Below are 23,370 nucleotides of genomic sequence, written 5' to 3'. Positions count from 1 at the left end.
TCTCTTTCTCTCTCTTCTCTTTCTCTCTTTCTACTTATCTCTCTTTTTCTGTCTCTTTCTACCCATCTCCTCTCTCTTTCTTTTCTCACTCTCCCTTTTTCTCTTCTCTTCTCTCTCTTTTCTCTCTCTCTCTCTCCCCCCTCTCCCTCTTTCACGCTCTCTTTTCTTCTCTTTCTTTTCCCTCTCTTCTCTCTCTCTCTCTCTCTCTCTCTTTCCTCTCTCTCTTTCCTCTCTCTCTTTCCTCTCTCTCTTTTCTCTCTCTCCCTCTCTCTCTCTCCCTCTCTCTCTTCTTTCCCTCTCTCTCCTGTCTTTCATTTTTCTCTCTCCTCTCTTTTCTCTCTCCTCCTTTCTCTCTCTTCTCTTTCTCTCTTTCTACTTATCTCTCTTTTTCTACTTATCTCTCTTTTTCTGTCTCTTTCTACCCATCTTCTCTCTCTGTTTCTTTTCTCTCTCTCTCTCTCTCTCTTTCTCTTTCACGCTCTCTTTTCTCTCTTCTCTTTCTTTTCCCTCTCTCTCCTTCCTTTCACTTTTCTCTCTCCTCTTTCTTTTCTCTCTCTTCTCTCTCTCACTTTCTACTTATCTCTCTTTTTCTGTCTGGTTCTTCCTCATCAGCAGGTGATACAGTACAGGGTGTCCCAAAAGTCTCCATACATGGAGGAAAAACTAACAAACTTGTATTATGGGTGAGGAAGAAGACTTCATGTTCGTAGAAAGGGGTGACTAACATGTAGAGAATAAATATGTAAATATTTTGTAAGGCTCGGTTCACTCAGATGCGACATACAGTAGGATCCGATCCAAGTGGCATGACATGTCAAATTAAATATTTCCCCATGAGAGCCATCTTAACTGATGCTACACGAGTCCCTCTGACTTTAGAAAAGGTTCCCGCACTACTTTGATCTGACTTCAGCCCTTGTAGAGGCTGCTAAACGGCATCCAAGCTGGATCAAGTTGGAAGGAAGTTGCAGGCAAAGTTGTACGACTTCGCCATCGCAGCAGTGTGAATCGAGTCTCAGGAAAGGTACATTTAGCTACAATTTCCCATTGTCCCCTATGTATGGTGACTTTTGGGACACAATATAGATATATATTAAATCAATATATATATTAAAACCTTGGTTTGAGAGCGTTTTGCAAGACAAGCTAAATTTTTAAACAAATTTTGACTTGATATACAAGCGATGTCTTAATATACAATCAATGTCTTGATATACAAGTAGCGTCCACGTCACTACTCAGTATGAAAGAGAAGAGAGGTCCCTTTAAGTGTAGCAATATGGTTACATTTAAAGCGGGGGTCCACCCACACCGCCAAAAAAAAATAAAAATATTAAAAGCCAGCAGCTACAAATACTGCAGCTGCTGACTTTTAATACATGGCCACTTACCTGTCCCAGGGTCCAGCGATGTCGGCAGGCGATGCCGAGAACCCGCTCGGTTCTCGGCAGCTGCCGCCGCCATCCTAGGTGAGGGAATCAGGAAGTGAAGCGTTGCGGCTTCACTTCCCGGTTCCCTAATGCGCATGCGCGAGTTGCGCTGCGCGTCCCAAGTGGTCCCCGCTCTCTCCTGGGAGCTGTGTGTTTCCCAGGAGACAGCGCGGTGGGGACGGGAAGAGGCGTAGACTCCCATGGGAGTCTATGCCGGAAGTGGGTGCAAATACCTGTCTTAGACAGGTATCTGCACCCCCCTCCCCCCTGAAAGGTGTCAAATGTGACACCGGAGGGGGGGGGGGGTTCCGAAAAGCGGAAGTTCCATTTTTGTGTGGAACTCCGCTTTAATGAAGGTATAACATTTTAGCAACATACCGCTACATTTAGAGGCGCCTCTCTTCTCTTTTATACTCTGGAGCTCCTGCTGGATTTTGTTTCTAATCCCCTTGTGGAGGCTTCCATTTGTAGATGGACATTTTATGGTTACACAACCAAATCACATTGCTATAATCTTTTTCTATGGACTATAAACTGAAGGATCTATAAATAAATAAATGGGGAATGAATCATTTGAGTTTCTATTATTTCTTATGGGGAAATTTGCTTTGATATACAAGTGCTTTGGATTACAAGCATGTTTCTGGAATGAATTATGCTCGCAATCCAAGGTTTTACTGTATATATAAAGAACTATGTAACTGTACAGGGAAGAATTCTATTATTTTCCGTCTCAATGTATCATTTATTTTTCTGACATGTGAGGTGGATGTCCCGATCTCCTTCTCCCCTTCGTTGTATATAATGTATCCTTTGTGTCATTGTTTCTATACATTGTATATAATATGTAACTAGACAGAGATTCATTTGAATATTGTTGGCCACAATTGATATTTTCCTGACTCTGATGTGTGAAGTGGATGTTCAGGTCACCGTCACCTTCACCTCCATCCTATGTCTCATTGTTTCTATACAGCAGAGTTTTATTCAATTGCAATTTTGGGGATCAGTAAAGCTCAGCACACACCGTACAATCTCTGTCAGACCCCACCCTCTAGGGTTGATTCACTAAAATTGGAGATTGCAAAATCTGGTGCAGCTCTGCAATGTAACCAATCAGTTACCAGGTTTTATTGTCAAAGCTTAAAGGGGTTGTAAACCTTCGAGATTTACATTCTATGCATTAAAGGGGTTGTAAAGGTAAACGTTTGTCCACCTTAATGCATTCTATGCATTAAGGTGAAAAAACATCCGACAATACCGGCTCCCCCAGCCCCCCCAGCCCCCCTTCCCCCGTTTTACTTACCTGACCCCTCAAAAGTCCCGCGCTCGCCCCCGACATCCTCTTCGCCACTCAGCCTGGCTGTTGATTGGTTACAGTGGATGGATTGAAAGCAGCACAACCATTGGCTCGCGCTGCTGTCAATCACATCCAATGATGCGTCGCGCCAGGGGGGGGGGGGGGGGCGGTGCCGAGTGATACAGTGAGCGGCTATGGCCGCCGGCTGTACCACGGGAGCGCGCCCGCAAGCACTCAACACCATGCGAGGGAGCCGAGACAGCCGCCGAGGGACCCCAGAAGACCAGGTTCGGGGCCACTCTGTGCAAAACGAGCTGCACAGTGGAGGTAAGTATGACATGTTTGTTATTTTAAAAAATATATATATTTTTAGTGATCCTAGTGAAAAACCTTCTGCACTAGTGCAGCCCCCCCGAGCCCCCCTTTGAACCCAATCTTTTCAGCGACAAGAACAAGCACAGCAGCTCCCGCCGCTGTCTCAGGTCCTCATTGGATAGATTGATAGCAGCAGCAGCCGTTGGCTGCCCCTGATGTCAATCAAATCCAGAGACAAGGAAGCCGGGGGGGCGGGGCCGAGTCTTGCTGTCTGTGTCAATGGACGCAGCAGCAGGACTTGGGAGCGTGCCCGCGCGGGTGCCCCTATTGAACGCAGCTCTCTCCGTGGGGGCACCTGATGCAGGGAGGAGGAGTCTGGAGTGCCACTGAGGGACCCCAGAAAAGGAGGATCGGGGCCACTCTGTGCAAAACCCTTGTATACCATGTTTGTTATTTAAAAAAAAAAAACCTTTACAACCCACATCTACACGGCTTCAAGGTTGTATGACTTTGACAGCCGACATCCTGCATGACTTCATTGCAGCTTGTTTGCAAAGTTGCCCCATAGTAGCGCAGAAACCTTTTTTCGAAGTCACTGCGACTTGAGTCGCACCGATTAGAACAGATCCATTGCACTGATTGGAGTGCGACTTGTCATGCGACTTTGAACTCTCAAGTCGCATGAGAAGTCGCGGCAGTGTGAACCGAGCCTAATCGAACAAGCTGAAGTTAGAAGCCGATTGGCTACCGTGCACAGCCGCACCAGATTCTGAATGCTCCAGTGTTAATAAATCTCCCTCCCCCTGTGTGTACTTATGAGGTCTGTCTGGTTAGACGCACTCGGCGGCAATCGATTCCAATCCACATTCCAGCTCCGCTCCGCAGATTTTTTTTTTTTTTTTCCTCCTGGATACTTTTGAGGATTAAACTCAGGAAAGTGTAAATCTGCTGCCCGGAGCCGGCTCAGGCGCAGAGACTGACGTTCGCCTTTCTAACGAATTCCGTGCAGAAATAACATGAACGGCTGGAAATATGAAAATCGCTCGGAAAGGTTTCAGATTTCTCCGCAGCAAATTTTTTTCGGAAAACAATGTGAGTTTTGTTTTCCTGGAATTTTGAGCCATAATATTGAGGTCCTGACATTGTACTGTACATTACAGAGCCGTATTGTTGGTAACCAGAGCCGGCTCTGGGAAAGGGACCTCGTATCGCACTTATGACGTCGGGTTGGCGCAGGTCGCCCGGGGAGATGAGACAAGTTACCTGAGCCAGGAAGTCATTTTTTTTATGCCACTGTATGATCGATCTACCTGTCTGACCTCCGACCTCTCAGGGATGACAGGTGTGCAGCGCTGGAGGGGGTATTTTATAGCCACAGCAGCCCCCCTCCTCCCCTCCAATCTGTGAAATGATAGGAGGATCTGAGCTAGAAAGTTATTTTTCATGCACTCTATGATCGATCTGCCTGTCTGACCTCTCAGGGGTGTGCAGTGCTGGAGGGGGTATTTACAGTCACAGCAGCCCCCTCCCCCTCCAATCTGTGAAATGATAGGAGGATCTGAGCCAGAAAGTTATTTTTCATGCACTCTATGATCGATCTGCCCCTCTGACCTCTCGGGGGAGGTCAGGTGTGCAGTGCTGGAGGGGGTATTTACAGTCACAGCCCCCCCCCATCTGTGAAATGATAGGAGGATCTGAGCTAGAAAGCTATTTTTAATGCACTCTATGATCGATCTGCCTGTCTGACCTCTCAGGGGTGTGCAGTGCTGGAGGGGGTATTTACAGTCACAGCAGCACTCCCCCCCCCCCCCTCGCTGCCCAGGGCATGCTTTAGGGATCTCAGGAATTTACACAATCACTGTGCTGTGATTTCTAATCTGCGCGGATAGAAATGGTCATATAGAGGAATTAGCTGCTAAATCTGCCCGATTGACCCCTCGGGGAACCTTCGTAGAGCGGCCTGTTTATCGACACGAATATCTGTAATGATGAACATGTTATCTCACCTGTTCGGAATGCGGAATTCCTTTTATTCAAAGTAGTAGTAGAGACGGGGAGCTGAAAGCTAGTGATAGGAAAACCATCACTGGAACATACAAAGAATAGCATTAATCAGGGGCCACAGAGCTCCAGGAGGGGGGGGGGGGGGGGTCAAGAAAGCAGCATTGCACGGCCTAGCTGAGCATCCATGTTTATTCCTATGGCCTACACAGCTTGAATCGGCCATTTGTTTATGCAGCAGGAGCTGTGTGCAGGCAGGCTGTGCAACTCTATGGGGACACAGTGGCTGTACGGATCCGGGGTTTCCCAGTGCTAAAACTTTCATACAATTTCTAAATTGTTGCATTTGTGAAATTTCAAAAGCCAATATAAAGGAATAGTAGAGATATAAAAAAACAAAAAAAAAACAACTTGTGGATTTAAAGTGTTACTAAACCCACAACAGTAAAATCAGTCTGTATATACAGTAAAGCATGTTTGTTATACTCACTGTGGACCCTAAGGGGTTAATCCTCCACATTGTATAAAAAGGCAGTTTGATCCTGTCTTCTCTGATCCTCCCCTTTCCACTGTCCCCAGTATATATCCTGATAGCACAGAGCTCGTAGAAAAGCTGCACATGCTCAGTTTCTCACTTCCTTGGGAGAGTGCGTGTGATCAGCACAGGCCCAATCAGCACTGTCCAGACAGAGGGTCAGGGGTCCTGTATCCTAATACGACAGTCAGTGCAGAATGAAAACTCCTCCTACAAGCTTTAACCAGACACGAATAGAAGTCACAAGACTGCTATATACTGCTGATGAGAAAAGGAATTTAGCAGTTTGTATTTACTAAAATAATTGCATTTCCATGTGCTGTGTACTGTGGGAGACCAGATATAGTGACTGCAGGGTCCTGGGGAGACCAGATATAGGGAATGCAGGCTCCTGGGGAGACCAGATATAGTGAATGCAGGCTCCTGGGGAGACCAGATATAGGGAATGCAGGCTCCTGGGGAGACCAGATATAGGGAATGCAGGCTCCTGGGGAGACCAGATATAGTGAATGCAGGCTCCTTGGGAGAGCAGATATAGGGAATGCAGACTCCTCGGGGGACCAGATATAGTGAATACAGGCTCCTGGGGAGAGCAGATATAGGGAATGCAGGCTCCTGGGGAGACCAGATATAGGGAATGCAGGCTCCTGGGGAGACCAGATATAGTGAATGCAGGCTCCTTGGGAGAGCAGATATAGGGAATGCAGACTCCTCGGGGGACCAGATATAGTGAATACAGGCTCCTGGGGAGAGCAGATATAGGGAATGCAGGCTCCTGGGGAGAGCAGATATAGTGAATGCAGGCTCCTGGGGAGAGCAGATATAGGGAATGCAGGCTCCTGGGGAGAGCAGATATAGGGAATGCCGGCTCCTGGGGAGAGCAGATATAGTGAATGCAGGCTCCTGGGGAGAGCAGATATAGTGAATGCAGGCTCCTGGGGAGAGCAGATATAGGGAATGCAGGCTCCTGGGGAGAGCAGATATAGGGAATGCCGGCTCCTGGGGAGAGCAGATATAGGGAATGCAGGCTCCTGGGGAGAGCAGATATAGTGAATGCAGGCTCCTGGGGAGAGCAGATATAGTGAATGCAGGCTCCTGGGGAGAGCAGATATAGGGAATGCAGGCTCCTGGGGAGAGCAGATATAGTGAATGCAGGCTCCTGGGGAGAGCAGATATAGGGAATGCAGGCTCCTGGGGAGAGCAGATATAGTGAATGCAGGCTCCTGGGGAGAGCAGATATAGGGAATGCAGGCTCCTGGGGAGAGCAGATATAGGGAATGCCGGCTCCTGGGGAGAGCAGATATAGTGAATGCAGGCTCCTAGGGAGACCAGACATAGTGAATGCAGGCTCATGGGTTTAGTAACACTTTAAGCTTTTCTACTGTACAATTCTCCTTTAAGGGGGCGTGTCCTATGCCTACATACTTTTGCTAATAGGTGTCCCTCATTCCCATCTCAGAAAGTTGGGCGGTATGCATGAGGCCTAAATTGTCAGTGTTGTGTAATAAATAAATCTACTTTTCTTCTGTTTTTATGAGGTGCATTTTATATAAAATGTAATTCAAATTAGGAAGAAAAAAAAACTTAATCTGGCTGCACACCTATTCCTCCATCCACACAAACAAAGTGCAATGTAGAATCTCCCTGCTGGGACATTGCATGCTGACAGCGGCACCAGGCAGGAGATTGCATGCTGACAGCGGCACTTGCCTAGGACATTACATGCTGCCAGGATAATGAATGCTGACAGCGGCACCTGTCGGGACATTGCATGCTGACAGTGGCACCTGCTGGGACATTGCATGCTGACAGCGGCACCTGTCGGGACATTGCATGCTGACAGCGGCACCTGTCGGGACATTGCATGCTGACAGCGGCACCTGTCGGGACATTGCATGCTGACAGCGGCACCTGCTGGGACGTTGCATGCTGACAGCGGCACCTGCTGGGACGTTGCATGCTGACAGCGGCACCTGTCGGGACATTGCATGCTGACAGCGGCACCTGACGGGACATTGCATGCTGACAGCGGCACCTGACGGGACATTGCATGCTGACAGCGGCACCTGACGGGACATTGCATGCTGACAGCGGCACCTGTCGGGACATTGCATGCTGACAGCGGCACCTGTCGGGACATTGCATGCTGACAGCGGCACCTGTCGGGACATTGCATGCTGACAGCGGCACCTGTCGGGACATTGCATGCTGACAGCGGCACCTGTCGGGACATTGCATGCTGACAGCGGCACCTGTCGGGACATTGCATGCTGACAGCGGCACCTGTCGGGACATTGCATGCTGACAGCGGCACCTGTCGGGACATTGCATGCTGTCAGCGGCACCTGGCAGGATATTGAATCATGACTGTGGCACCGCCGCAGCATTATATGCTGACAGTGACAGCTGCTGGGACATTGCATGCAGACAGCGGCACTATATGCTGTAGGCGGCACCCTCCAGGGCATTGTATGCTGACAGTGGCACCCACCGGGGCATTGGACAGCAGCACTTGCCGGGGCATTGCATGCTGAAGATGTGTTTTCTTCTTCTTTGGAGTGCACATTTTAAAATGTGAACAGTGTGACAGACCCAAAAACATTTTAATTTTATGCATGCCACCGCTTAGCTGGGATACGGTCGGACGCCGTTGCGCACATTCCATATTGAAGCACATTGGTTAATAATTTCTGCATACACACGCTGGAGCCTGCATACATCACAGGTGCCTTGTAAACCCAACCCTGTCTGCACATGGCTTTTCCTTAATCAGGCCCAATATCTCGGGGGAGGGCAGTATTGATCATTGTTGATCAGTGGGAGAGTTTTCTATCTTCCTACTAAGAGTGGCTGGCCAGCGGACATCAGTCTGACCCCACAGACCTAAGATCATTGTCTTTTAATGGCCGAGTCCGGCTCGCTGTCACCTCATGAGAGTAACTGGGCAGAATTCGGCACAGAGGTTCAGTGATTAATCACCGCTGTCCGGATTGTATGGCCCTATTATTCCCATAGGGGCCCCTATACGCTGCTCCGGGATACGCAAATATTGTCTACATCCATTCATCATGTATATTCTTCCTGAACCTCGCTGATCTTTGTATATTTCTCCCAGATCTGTGCAGTAATCCAGTGTGAGACTTCCTGTAATAAAGACCAATCACTGCTGCTCTCTCTCCTTGTGCAGGGTGACTGGTCTTGTCTCCGCCCCTCCTGTATTTTTCTGTAGTGGGTGGGACTTGCTAGGCCCCTCCCACAGCTCTGCTCTCTCTCCTTGTGCAGGGTGACTGGTCTTGTCTACGCCCCCTCCTGAAGTTTTCTACAGGCAGCCTATTGTGGGTGGGACTTGCTAGGCCCCTCCCACAGCTCTGCTCTCTGCACAGGCTATGTAAAGCATAGTAATGAGTTCAAATATAATATAAATGTAGCGCAGTGGCTCAGTGGTTAGCACTTCTGCTTTGCAGCACTGTTTGCATATCCTCCCTGTGTTGTCATTGGGAGGGATTGTGCACCATCATTGGTGTCATTGGGAGGGATTGTGCCCCATCATTGGTGTCATTGGGCCCCATAGTTGGTGTCATTGGGCGGAACTGTGCCCCATCATTGGTGTCATTGGAAAGAACTGTGCCCCATCGTTTGTCATTGGGAAGAACTGTGCCCCATTATTGGTGTCATTGGGCCCTATTATTGGTGTCATTAGAGGGAACTGTGCCCACTCATTGGTGTCATTGGGAAGAATCATGCCCCAAGGTTGGTGTTATTAGAAGGAGTTGTGCCCCAGCACTGGTGTCATTAGGTTGAACTGTGGCCCATTGTTGGTGTCATCGAGAGGAATTGTGCCCCATCATTGGGAAGAATCTTGCCCCATGGTTGGTGTCATTAAAAGGAATTGTGCCCTATCATTGGTGCCATTGGGAGGAATTGTGCCTCATCATTGGGACCCCATTGTTGGTGTCATTCTGAGTAATTTTGCCCCACTGTTGGTGTCAGCGGATGAAATATTTCCCCAAGGGCAAAATAAAAGCAAGCAAAGGGGCACATCTGGCCCCCGGCATGCAGTTTGGAGACCCCTGCTTTTAAGGTCTTGTCTGTCTGTCTGTCCTTACCAGTATAAAGGGTCAGCAGCTCCTCTCCAGGGTATGTGGGTGACAAAGGAGAAATCTGGCACAGGTCTTATTAGACGGATACATGTTTTTGAAATGTGGCGACCCACGAGAAACATAAAAGATGATATCACAACGGTGGTGACCTCATAGTGTGACATCATCATTGAGCATGCTGGGAAGTTTTCTTGGAACCAATTCCCCCCCCCCGTTCCAAAATTTCCTCTGAAATGATATAAAAGATTATGACAGGAAGATCTGGAAATTTTCATCTTGGCCGCCCGGATGAAATATTTTTTGGTGATAGAAGGCAGTCCCGCTAATTCTTTATATCCCTCTAATTGTGTGTTGTAACATCTCAGCATTTTCACATAAATCTTCACAATTAGAATTTATAGAACTATTTCCCAGCCTTAAAATGGTCCTCGCCGCTCGCCGATGCACCTGTGATTAATTACCGCGGGAATCGCCTTCTCCTCGTTCTATTACAGTATATAAAAATTCCCTATATTTCGCCATAGGTCTGCTATGTATTAATCGCATTGCCCCCCCCCTCCCCCCCTTTCCCGACATTACCGTTTTTATCCCACGCCGTCACCAAAGGGTTAAACAATGGCTGGCGTGGCGCCAGGTGCCCATTTAAACTTAACAAAAAAAAAAAAGATCAAAAGAGAATCATTTTCTTTGAAACTGATATTGAAGTTGCTTCAAAAGGCTGCGCCTCCCCCCCCCCTCCATGTGTAACCCCCTCCCTGCGCACTATCTGGAAGCCGCCGGGTAAATCATTGGCTCGCTGCGTCTCTTCTATACTGTACAATGGTGGGTGGTGCCGACTCCCCCAGATCTATGGCAGACCTTATCTGGTGATTTGGAACTGAAAGGGCACCCAGCCAACCGTGAGACCCAGATCTGACCTCCGCCTCCCCAGAGTCGCACGGTTGCAGCTCGCCTGGATTGAAACGGCTTCCTCTGATTTCACTGCACACTGTGAGCTTCTCACCATGTGCATTAAGAAGCCGCAGCAAGTCAGGTAGAGCCCCGCCCCTTTCATTCACTGGATTTCAGTTCTTTTAATCATGACTTATCACAGGTGGGCGTTACCTATGCAAATTCAGCTTGCCTAGGAGCGCCCACTTCTCCAGACTGATACCCACCTAGGGTTGCCACCTGTTTGGGATTCACCCGGACAGTCCGGGTTTTTGAATCACGTGTCCGGGTTTCAAGGCAGATGGAAACCCGAACACATTATTCAGAGCGGGCCGTGGCTCCCCAAGTAACGGAGATAATCATACACAAATCTGTTGCTACCTGGGAGCTGCGGGAGGCTGTCTAGCAGGGGCGGCCCGTCCATTAGGGGCACCCGGGCGCTGCCCCCTCTCTCCTCTCCACCCCCTATATCTATCCACAGCCGCCGCGGCCACCCTCTATTCGTGTGTCCGACCCCTTTCAGGGCACCGGGCGCATGAATTACAGCTACTGGGGTTTTTATTTTGAAGCACCTGGTTAGAGCCAGAGGCTCTAATAGGCTTCAAAATAGGGTGGGCTCAGAGAATGCGCTCGGAGCCCACCCAGGTGTGTGAATATGAAATTTCAACAGCGAAATTCGCTGTTGAAACACTGATCCTCAATCCGGCCACCCAGAAGCAGGTGTGGGACCCGTTTTCTGATTGGCCAAAAAGAGAAGACTCCCAACTGGCCGCCGAGGAGGAGGGAGGAAACAGAAGCCACCGCCGTGATGACCCATGGAGAGAAGGAGAACGGGAGGCTGCCGGTAATGGGGTAAGTGCTACTGACCAAAGGGGGGGGGGGCGGGCGATTATGTCAGCAAGAACAATTTGGCCACACCCACTTTTCGCTTCAGCTCGCTATGCTCTCTGCATTACTACTCTCCTTGGGGCACCCATAGGTGTCCCAGGCCACTAAAGTGTTTGGATTGACGAAAAGGTGGCAACCCTACACCCACCCATCAAGGCATTTTGGTGTTTGCATAACTCCTCGCTGACATACACTGACCTACCTGACATACACTGACCTACCTGACATACATACACTCACCTACATGACACGCACTGACCTACCTATCTGAAATACACTAAGCTACCTGGCTGACACACACTGGCCTACCTGACCAGACTTCAGGTGTTGTGACCTCCTCCTGCAGCTCAGCCATGCTGTGTTTGGCGCACCCATCACAGTAGAGTAGACAGCAGCAGGCACTCCAGGTAGCCACAGCCATGACAGGAGAGGGGAGCCGCCCATCTGAGCGCTGAGCAGGGATCTTCTCACAGTGACGCGGCGCAGCGGCCGCATTGTAATTCCCGCCTTCTGGAGCCTGCAGCGCCTATGATGGACGTCACATGTCCCGCGGTCCAGGCATTGGACCAGTGGGACGTCCATCATAGGCACTGCAGGCTCCAGAAGGCGGGACCTGCTATGTCACTTGGCCGCGCTCGGGGTCAGAACAGTCCCTGCTCATGCTCGGGGCTAATAATAGAATTGTCAATGCCTGAGACCCGGGGGTTTTTTGGGGACCCACTCGGGGCTCCAGCCCCCCTCAGCCCCCCCCCCTCCCGACGCCACTGCTGAGGGCTCTTGGGAGGAGAACTGAGGCAGGGAGCTGTGATGTTTTCAGGAAGCCATGTACAACAACGTTTCTCAACTCCAGTCCTCGAGTACCCCCAACAGGTCACGTTTTCAGGATTTCCATTATTTTGCACAGGTGATTTGATCTGTTTCACTGCCTTATTAATTACCACAGCTGTTTTATCTGAGGGAAATCCTGAAAACACGACCTGTTGGGGGTACTTGAGGACTGAAGTTGAGAAACACTGGTGTACAGCACCCTGCCGGCGCCTCCCACCAGCCACGATTGTATAGAGAAGCACAGAGGTCCATTCATGACATCACTGGGTCTATGTATGTAATAAAATAAACCTAAATAACCCAATAAATTGAAGGGCCCGTTCGTATTGGTACATTAGTGCGCTGTGCGTTAATCAGCCGATTAATTATGAATAGGTTGATTGACGCAGCCAAGGGATGGGAGCCGAGGACTACACCAGCGGGTAAATCTCTTTGCTACTGGAAGATTCAACTGCAGGCTGACGGTTAATCTCATTAGATGTATAGACTTCTGAGTGCAACCAATAAGGTGACCACCAGCCAGTAGTCAGATGTCTGAGGAGCAAAGAGATTAACGTGCCAGTATAACGCTAGGCAACTAATGGAGCTAGAACATCTGTGCAACTACGTGTATATACCAGGATATAGATAGATAGATAGAGATATAGATATATATATATATATATATATATATATATATATATATATATATATATATAGAGAGAGAGAGAGAGAGAGAGAGAGAGCGATCTCTCTCTCTCTCTCTCTCTCTCTCTCTCTCTATATATATATATTTATTACATTATAGTATCTCACAAAAGTGAGTACACCCTCACATTTTTGTAAATATTTTCTTCTATCTTTTCATGTGACAACACTGAAGAAATGACACTTGGCTACAATGTAAAGTAGTGAGTGTACAGCTTGTATAACAGTGTAAATTTGCTGTCCCCTCAAAATAACTCAACACACAGCCATTAATGTCTAAACCGCTGGCAACAAAAGTCAGTACACCCCTAAGTGAAAATGTCCAAATTGGGCCCAATTAGCCATTTTCCCTCCCCCGGTGTCATGTGACTTGTTAGTGTTACAAGGTCTCAGGTGTGAATGGGGAGCAGGTGTGTTAAATCTGGTGTTATCGCTCTCACTCTCTCATACTGGTCACTTGAAGTCCAACATGGCACCTCATGGTAAAGAACTATCTGAGGATCTGGAAAAAAGAATTGTTGCTCTACATAAAGATGACCTAGGCTATAAGAAGATTGCCAAGACCCTGAAACTGAGCTGCAGCACGGTGGCCAAGACCATACAGCGGTATAACAGGACAGGTTCCCCTCAGAACAGGCCTCGCCATGGTCCACCAAAGAAGTTGAGTTCACGTGCTCAGCGTCATATCCAGAGGTTGTCTTTGGGAAATAGACGTATGAGTGCTGCCAGCATTGCTGCAGAGGTTGTAGGGGTGGGGGGTCAGCCTGTCAGTGTTCAGACCATACGCCGCACACTGCATCAAATTGATCTGCATGGCTGTCATCCCAGAAGGAAGCCTCTTCTAAAGATGATGCATAAGAAAGTCTGCAAACAGTTTGCTGAAGACAAGAAGACTAAAGACATGGATTACTGGAACCATGTCCTGTGGTCTGATGAGACCAAGATAAACTTATTTAGTTCAGATGGTGACAAGCGTGTGTGGGGGCAACCAGGTGAGGAGGACAAAGACAAGTGTGTCTTGTCTACAGTCAAGCATGGTGGTGGGAGTGTCATGGTCTGGGGCTGCATGAGTGCTGCCGACACTGGGGAGCTACAGATCATTGAGGGAACCATGAATGCCAACATGTACTGTGACATACTGAAGCAGAGCATGATCCCCTCCCTTCAGAGACTGGACCGCAGGGCAGTATTCCATCATGATAACGACTCCAAACACACCTCCAAGACCACCACTGCCTTGCTAAAGAAGCTGAGGGTAAAGGTGATGGACTGGCCAATCATGTCTCCAGACCTAAACCCTATTGATCATCTGTGGGACATCCTCAAACGGAAGGTGGAGGAGCGCAAGGTCTCTAACATTCACCAGCTCCGTGATGTCATCATGGAGGAGTGGAAGAGGACTCCAGTGACAACCTGTGAAGCTCTGGTGAACTCCATGCCCAAGAGGGTTAAGGCAGTGCTGGAAAATAATGGTGGCCACACAAAATATTGACACTTTGGGCCCAATTTGGACATTTTCACTTAGGGGTGTACTCACTTTTGTTGCCAGCGGTTTAGACATTAATGGCTGTGTGTTGAGTTATTTTGAGGGGACAGCAAATTTACACTGTTATACAAGCTGTACACTCACTACTTTACATTGTAGACAAAGTGTCATTTCTTCAGTGTTGTCACATGAAAAGATAGAAGAAAAGATTTACAAAAATGCGACTGAGGGGTGTACTTACTTTTGTGAGATACTGTATGTTTGTTTATTAGCACAGGTTTTTTTTGTTTTTTGTTTTTTATTTTTATGTTGATGTTTCCCAGCCAACCTAGGATGAGGCATGCTGGGAGATGTAGTTCTGACATACCTGGCGGATTGCCCTGCAGGGGGTCGCCTCAAGGGATTTCTTCATTAGCTGATGATTTAGCTTTGTGGCACAACAAGTTCCAGCATGTTTTCTGGCCAATCTAGGATGAGGCATGCTGGGATATGTGGTTCTTATATATAGCTGGATTATTGCAGGCGGGTTTCTTCACTAGCTGATAATTTTCACAAGTGCCTTCTGGCTGACATAGGATGAGGCATGCTGGAAAGAGTAGTTCTAATATACCTGGAGGAGCGCCCAGCTGCGGGGTGCTTCAGTGGGTTTCTTCACTAGCTGATAATTTTACTTTGTAGTACTAAAAGTAACAGCTTAATCTCTAGCCAACAAAGGAAGAGGCATGCTGGGAGATGTAGTTCTGATAAGCCTGGAGGATCACCCAGCTGCGGGCTCCCTCAGTGGGTTTCCTCACTAGCTGATAATTAAACTTTGTGGAATTAATTTTTCCCACCATGTCTTTTTGCCAACCCAGAATGGGGCATGCTGGAAGATGTAGTTCTTATATATAGCTAGATTATCACAGGCTGCTTCAGTAGGTTTCTTCACTAGCTTCCAGTTAAGTCGTCTCTTGAAACTACTCAGTCAATTCGTCCCTTGATAACCTTCTCGGAGATGGAAATACAATGTTATCTGACAGACTGCTTCTTATAAAAAAAAAACCAAACAAACAAGAGGCTTTTCATTTTGGTGGACTGTAGATTTATTATTTGCTACAGGGGAAGCCTACACCTGTTTTGAGGGACAATATTACCATGATATAAAAGTACGCATGACCTGGAGTAGACTTTGTTGTATTGTGTTTCACTGTCAGCCACCCAGAGCCTCCGGGAGGCCTTTTCAGGGAACGTGGTCCTACCTGATATGGAAGCTGTACTTGTCTTGTCGGGGAATCCTTACCTGGAGCCGATCCAGATCTAGATTACGCTGACACGCCGGCTGTTTCTCACACGAAGAGCCAAGGCGGCTGGAGATAAAATGGAATGTCTGCGCCAGAAAAATTCACAATATTGTGTTCCACATCTGCACAGGAAACAAAATGTTCCACGTTTCTGGACTTTGCTGTCTCAGCTGCTACAGGACAGGAAGTCAGCTGTGCATTGGAAAATATCTTCCCCTGACCCACTGTACTACTTTGATTTATAATAAATCAAGTGTCTTCTTCCTGAATCTCAGTGATCTTTGTGTATTTCTCCCAGATCTGTGCAGTAATCCAGTGTGAGACTTCCTGTAATAAAGACCGATCACTGCTGCTCTCTCTCCTTGTGCAGGGTGACTGGTCTTGTCTCTGCCCCCTCCTGTCATTTTCTGTAGGCAGCCTGCAGAGGGTGGAGCCTGCTGGGCCCCTCCCACAGCTCTGCTTTCTCTCTTTGAGCAGGGTGGCTGGTCTTGTCTCCGCCCACTCCTGTAGTTTTCTGGAGGCAGCCTATAGAGGGTGGAGCCTGCTAGGCCCCTCCCACAGCTCCACTCTGTCTCCTTGTGCAGGGTGGCTGGTCAGGTCTCCGCCCACTCCTGTAGTTTTCTGCAGGCAGCCTTGTAATAGGTGGAGCCTGCTGGGCCCCTCCCACATCTCTGCTCACACTCTCTCCTTGTGCAGGGTGACTGGCCTTGTCTCCACCCCCTACTGTAGTTTTCTGCAGGCAGCCTGTAGAGGGTGGAGCCTGCTAGGCCCCTCCCACAGCTCTGCTCTCTAGCCTTGTGTAGGGTGAGTAGTCTTGTCTCCGCCCCCTACTGTAGTTTTCTGCAAGCAGCCCGTAGAGTGTGGAGACTGCTAGGCCCCTCCCACAGCCCCACTTTCTCTCTTTGTTCAGGGTGACTGGTCTTGTCTCCGCCCACTCCTGTAGTTTTTTGCAGGCAGCCTTGTAATAGGTGGAGCCTGCTGGGCCCCTCCCACAGCTCTGCTCACACTCTCTCTCCTTGTTCAGGGTGACTGGCCTTGTCTCCGCCCCCTACTGTAGTTTTCTGCAGGCAGCCTTGTAGTGGGTGGAGCCTGCTGGACCCCTCCCACAGCTCTGCTCTCTAGCCTTGTGTAGGGTGACTGGCCTTGTCTCCGCCCCCTACTGTAGTTTTCTGCAGGCAGCCTGTAGAGGGTGGAGCCTGCTAGGCCCCTCCCACAGCTCTGCTCTCTGCACAGGCTATGTAATGCACAGTGATGATGTCACTGCTGCTTGTACAAGGTAATATCTGGGTTTACAAAGCCCCACAGAGTGGATTTATACCCTTTGTGCCTACTGAGGAATGTATTTAAATGAAAGTGTTTGTGCCCGGCATTCCCCTTTAAATCATTTTATGTTATACCTTATACTATATACAGGTAACATCTCATAAAATTAGAATATCTTTAAAAAGTTAATTTATTTCAGTAATTCAATTCAAAAAGTGAAACTCATATTTTATATAGAGATTCATTACACACAGAGTGATAGATTTCAAGCATTTCTTTTATTTTGATGATTAGGGCTTACAGCCTTTACAGGTGTTTTGGGTTAATTAGCTGATAAGAGTGGGACACCATGAATCTTTTTTATTTGCTGTTTTGGTTGGTCTATAACATCTTCCCTCCCTGCTCTTTCCCTCCGCAGGCCGTCTCACCCCTCCGCGCCATATAAGATGCGATTCCCCAGCTGGCCCCTGCTTCTGTGCGTTCTGCTGTGCGGTGGTATTAATGGGGATCCCGCCATCACCCCTCGGCTGAAGCTGTCCTATCACGGTGAGTCTTGTTATCAATGTCAACTGTTTATATACTAGAGAGGAACCGGGTAATTGAGCTGATTGGGGATCATTTAATTGAAAGAAAAAATTAACTATTTGCTAGGAAATTTTGTTTTAATTCAGAGCAGAGGTCTCCAAATGTGGCCCTTTGCATGCCTTGATACAGCTCTTGGGGCCCTATTCTATCCAATGACACCAATGATGGGGCACTATTCCTCCCACTGACACCAATGATGGGGCACTATTCCTCCCCCTGACACCAATGATGGGACAATATTCCTCCCCCTGACACCAATGATGGGGCACTATTCCTCCCACTGACACCAACTATTGAGCACTATTTCTCTCACTGACACCAATGATGGGGCACTATTCCTCCCACTGACGTCAATGATGGGGCACTATTCCTCCCACTGACATCAATGATGGGGCACTATTCCTCCCACTGACATCAATGATGGGGCACTATTCCTCCCACTGATATCAATGATGGGGTATTCCTCCCACTGACACCAATGATGGGGCACTATTCCTCCCACTGACACCAATGATGGGGCACTATTCCTCCCACTGATATCAATGATAGGGCACTATATCTCCCACTGATACCAATGATGGGGCACTATTCCTCCCACTGACATCAATGATGGGGCACTATTCCTCCCACTGATATCAATGATATGGCACTATATCTCCCACTGATACCAATGATGGGGTATTCCTCCCACTGATACCAATGATGGGGCACTATTCCTCCCACTGACACCAACTATTGAGCACTATTTCTCCCACTGACACCAATGATGGGGTATTCCTCTCACTGACACCAATGATGGGGCACTATTCCTCCCACTGACATCAATGATGGGGCACTATTCCTCCCACTGACATCAATGATGGGGCACTATTCCTCCCACTGATATCAATGATAGGGCACTATATCTCCCACTGATACCAATGATGGGGTATTCCTCCCACTGACACCAATGATGGGGCACTATTCCTCACACTGATACAATGATGTGGCACAATTCTTCCCACTGACATCGACGGGGCACTATTCCTCCCACTGATGCCAATGATGGGGCACTATTCCTCCCAATGATGGGGCACTATTCCTCCCACTGATACCAATGATGGGGCACTATTCCCCCCACTAATACCAACAATGGGGCATGATTCCTTCCACTGTCTCCTTCCCCCTAAAGTCTGAAGGACAGTATAGATTGGCCCCTTGTTTAGAAAACTTGGAGACCCCTGATTTAGAGGGAAGAGGTTTTCTTTGGGGTGTATTTACGTAAATTATGTTCATTTTATTTAGTCTTCTTTGTATTGATACTTTCCCCGTGTTATTTTGAGTATATGACTATTTGTGTACTGTTGCTTTAAAATATTTATTTTTACTTTTTTTTTTTTGTTTTGTTTTTTGTGAGAAAACGAAACCTAAAATATCAAGGCTAATGAACAGCTAATGAATGTCCTTTGGGCACATGAACATCTCCTGAATAGGTGGAAGGAGCTTCTGTAACTTTCAGGAGGAATTTAAAGCCAATTACACCCTTTAAGTCAACAGACCTTAAAGCTAAAGTTTAATCTGATTATATTTTGCATTCTCTGGTTCCTTCCCCCCCCCCCCATCAACATTCTAATTACATTTTAAAATGAATCCTTTTCGTTACATACAGTGGGGGGAAATAATTATTTGATCCTCTGCAGATTGTGTAAGTTTGCCCACTTAAATGATAGATACAGAATATCAACTAAAATACAGAAAAAACACGATACAAATGTTATAAATGGAGTTGCAGTTCAGTGAGTAAAATAAGTATTTGATCCCCAAGCTAAACATGACTATTTGGTGGAGAAACCCTTGGCTTGTTGGCAAGCACAGAGGCCAGACGTTTCTTGTAGGTGGTGACCAGGTTTGCACACATCTCAGGAGGGATTTTGGTCCACTCTTCTTTACAGATCTTCTCCAAATCCTTAAGGTTTCTTGGCTGTCTTCTTGGCAACTCAAAGTTTCAGCTCCCTCCATAAATGTTCTATAGGATGAAGGTCTGGAGACTGGCTAGGCCACTCCATGACCTTAATGTGCTTCTTCTTAGCCGCTCCTTTGCTGCCTTGGCGGTATGTTTTGGCTGAGTGTAGGGATGGTGTTCTTAGGGTCGTAGTCAGGCTTTTCCTTCTTCCAAACACGGCAAGTCCCCCTCCTCCAGAAGACACATGTACAGGCCCATCAGAAGTTTGCCAATGATCATCTAAATGATTCAGAGAAGGATTGGGAAAAAGTGCTTTGGTCAGATGTGACCAAAATTTAGCTCTTTGGCATTAACTTGACTCGCCGTGTTTGGAGGAAGAAAAAAATGCAGACTATGACCCTAAGAACACCATCCCTACAGTCAAGCACGGAGGTGGAAACATTAGGCTTTGGGACTGTTTCTCTGCTAAAGATACAGGCTGACTTTGCGGCATTGAGGGGCCAATGGACGGGGCCATGTATTGTAAAATCTTGGATGAGAACCTTCTTCCCTCAGCCAGAACACTGAAGATGGGTCGTGAATGGGTCTTCCAGAATGACAATGACCCAAAACATACCGTCAAGGCAACAAGGGAGTGGCTCAAGAAGAAACACTTTCAGGTCATGGAGTGGCCTAGCCAGTCTCCAGACCTTCATCCTATAGAAAATGTATGGAGGGAGCTGAAACTTCGAGTTGCCAAAAGAAAGCCAAGAAACCTTAAGGATTTAGAGAAGATCTGTAAAGAAGAGTGGACCAAAATCCCTCCTGAGATGTGTGGAAACCTGATCACCAACTACAAGAAACGTCTGACCTCTGTGCTTCCCAACAAGGGTTTCTCCACCAACCACTAAGTCATGCTTTGCTTGGGGATAAAATACTTATTTTACTCACTGAACTGCAACTCAATTTATAACATTTGTATCATGTGTTTTTTTTTCTGCATTTTTGGTTGATAATTCTGTCTCTATCATATAAAATACACCTATAATAAAAATTATAGACCCTTCATTTTTTTGTAAGTGGGCAAACCTACACAATCTGCAGGGGATCAAATCATTATTTCCCCCCCACTGTACCTTATTTTAGACCCAGTGCCATCACTGGGTCTCTGTGCTTCTTTATGCAATGCAGGCAGGCCATGGCTGATGGGAGATGTGCTGTACATCATGGCTTCCTTCCAGGAGATTCATCAAAATAAATCGGCTGATTGACGCATGTTAAACATGCAAAAATGCACCAGTTGCTCGCCTGCGATAGGGCCTATGGTGGGGAATGATCCCAGTCCCCCCCCCAGCACATACTGGTTTAGAAGGTAGAATGTGGAGTAGCTCGGGGGGGAGCTGGTCTCAGCTCAGTGTCTGTCCAGTTGCTGGGGGACAAGGGTGTTGCTGGGGGACAAGGGTGTTGCTGGGGGACAAGGGTGTTGCTGGGGGACAAGGATGTTGCAGGGGGATAAGGATGTTGCTGGGCTCAGTTCCCCGGAGGAAGGGATGGGTAGGAAGTGCCCAGATAGAAGAAGCCGGCTCGGGCCAGGTGATGGGGGGGGGGGGGGAGACACCGAGCCCGACCAGTCACCAGAGCAGAGGGCGTTCTCTAGAACAGACAGTCGCTTCTCTTTCCGGGCCAATCGGATCTTAAGATCCGCTTTCTGATTGGCCGGGAAGAGAAGCAGGAAGACACTAGCGAATATTAATTCGCTATTGTCACACAAGTGGGTGGGCTCCCGGGCGCAGTGCTCTGCGCCCCCGAGCCCACCCTTTTTGGAAGCCAATTAGAGCCTCTGGCTCTAATCATGTGCTTCTAAAAAAAAAAAAAGAAAAAAAAACCCCATTGAAATCCATGCGTCCGGCACCCTGCATGGAGATTAGGGGGGGGAGGCGGCGCCCCTAATGGAGCGGCCGCCACTGCTCAGTACTCCTCTCAGGATCCCCCAGCCTCGATGCAATCGTAATTCATTATATTGTGCTGGCGGGGGAACATGAAAGATTAGGCTCCCTAGAGAGAAAATCTCTACACCGCCTTCTGTCCGCACTTAACCTTTGACCCTCACGTGACATTTAATAGAAAACGTCTTAAGTTGCCGTTGAGTGTGACGGCTCTAGTGGTTGGGTAAACAGCGAGGACGCCGCCTGTGAAGTGCCAGCGCCATCATTGTCCCCTGTGCTGGCCCTTTAAGGGGCCCACATAAAGGGAACATACATTCTTTGTCTGACGCTCCTTTATAATGGCTGAGCCGCCGTCAGGCAATCGGAATACTCAATATGGCAGCGCAGAGAGCGGTAAAGCTTGACTGACGGATCGAAGTTTCAATCTATCTTTGGGCAGGCTGGTTGTACTGAAGTCAATCTATCCAGTCTGTTGGGATTTTTTTCTATGATGTCACTGCTGGCAGCTATTGTGCTATTGTGTTGGTTCCTTTTGTTGCGAATTAAAATTCAGACAAATTTTCGTTATTGGGAAATTCGGGTGTATCTGAATTTCCAAATTAGAATAGCACCGAATTTAAACGAATCCGAAATAAAGAAAAAAAAAAATCGGACGAAATTCGAACTAGAATAGTTTTCGAATTCCAATAGTTTTCCAATTTCCAAAAAGAATAAAATAGAATAGAAAATAAAGGAATAGAATAGGATTTTTTTTTCTCTATTCTATTCCTTTATTTTCTATTCTATTTTATTCTTTTTGGATATTAGAAAACTTTTCGAATTTGAATACTTTTCGACTCGATTCGAAAACAAATTCCGAAAACAAATTAAACGAATGAAATTAATTTAACTAAACAAATTTATGTAAATAACGAATCGAAACAAAACTAAACAAATTTTTTCATTCTACACATGTCTAGCAGCAGCTATAGCCGCTGGCAGTGATCATTGTATCCTGATGGTGGGGAAACCTCCCGCTGTCACAACACAATAGCGCAGCGGGAGGGATTCCCCAATCCACACTGACTATGTTGATGGTGGGGGAATGGAGTGATTTTCTGGCTGGCTGTACTTCGGACTTGATCATTGCTTTTCCGTTGCCTTATGTTCCCAAAAAAAACAAGCAGAGGACAAAGGACTAGTTACCAGTTTTGCCTGTTATCTCCCTGGAGCTGCTCTTTTTCTCATAACTAAGCATGCCTTGTTCTGCACTGTGTCTCTGTGTAAAGGCGGCCATCTTGGAAGAGGAGCAGGGCTTTGCTTCCTCCTATCAAAGTCCCCCCCCCCCCCATGACTGGTGATCTGATGACTGGTGGAGTAATGATAGAGGTGGTGGAAGCACAGATCCACTGATTGGATGAGGCAGAAGCAGGGAGATCCTTGCACTGCAGGTCCTCAGGTATAGCTTCCTCTCCAGCAAGGAGAACAATGACCACATCTCACTCCAAATTCAGTGAGACTAGCCGTCAGAGGCAGCAGTGACTTAGATTGGGGTCAGCAACCCGTCAATTGCAGGCAGGCGACAGGTAGATTGTGATCAAGTCCCTGTCATGCTGACCCGCAAGAGCCCTTGCCCAACGCATCCCCGCTGTGGAACAGCGTAGAGAAGGGATGAGCTCAGGTGTCTTGTCGCCTGAGCTCTCCGTTCGGGAAGCATAGGCAGAGGCATTCCCCGTCCATTTAATGTGTGCCTGCGGGGCAGGGAATGCCTCTGCCACCTAGGATTTGCTAGCAGCAGGTTCAGGCTCACCTCCCAGTGTGCAGTGCACTGATCTCCTCCTCTCCTCCATGCCGAGAGAGGAGAACCAGCTAGGTCAGCGCACCATAACAGGTAGC

General features: G+C 47.8%; 1 protein-coding gene across 2 annotated transcripts in view; it reads left to right on the top strand.

The window, feature by feature from the left end:
- Positions 1 to 23,370, top strand: part of SEMA3B (semaphorin 3B) — a 97,313-nt gene that overhangs the window by 38,316 nt on the left and 35,627 nt on the right. For both annotated transcript variants that reach the window (XM_073591655.1, XM_073591654.1), the window contains exon 2: positions 17,462 to 17,589. In XM_073591655.1, the coding sequence (XP_073447756.1) occupies positions 17,490 to 17,589 (100 nt within the window). In that variant the 5' untranslated portion in view covers positions 17,462 to 17,489. The remainder of the gene's footprint in view (positions 1 to 17,461; positions 17,590 to 23,370) is intronic.

The sequence above is a fragment of the Aquarana catesbeiana genome, linkage group LG07 (genome assembly GCF_042186555.1).
Source record: "Aquarana catesbeiana isolate 2022-GZ linkage group LG07, ASM4218655v1, whole genome shotgun sequence".
NCBI classification, from domain to species: domain Eukaryota; kingdom Metazoa; phylum Chordata; class Amphibia; order Anura; family Ranidae; genus Aquarana; species Aquarana catesbeiana.
Note: the sequence above shows the minus strand (reverse complement) of the source record. Positions and strands in the feature narration are given on the sequence as shown.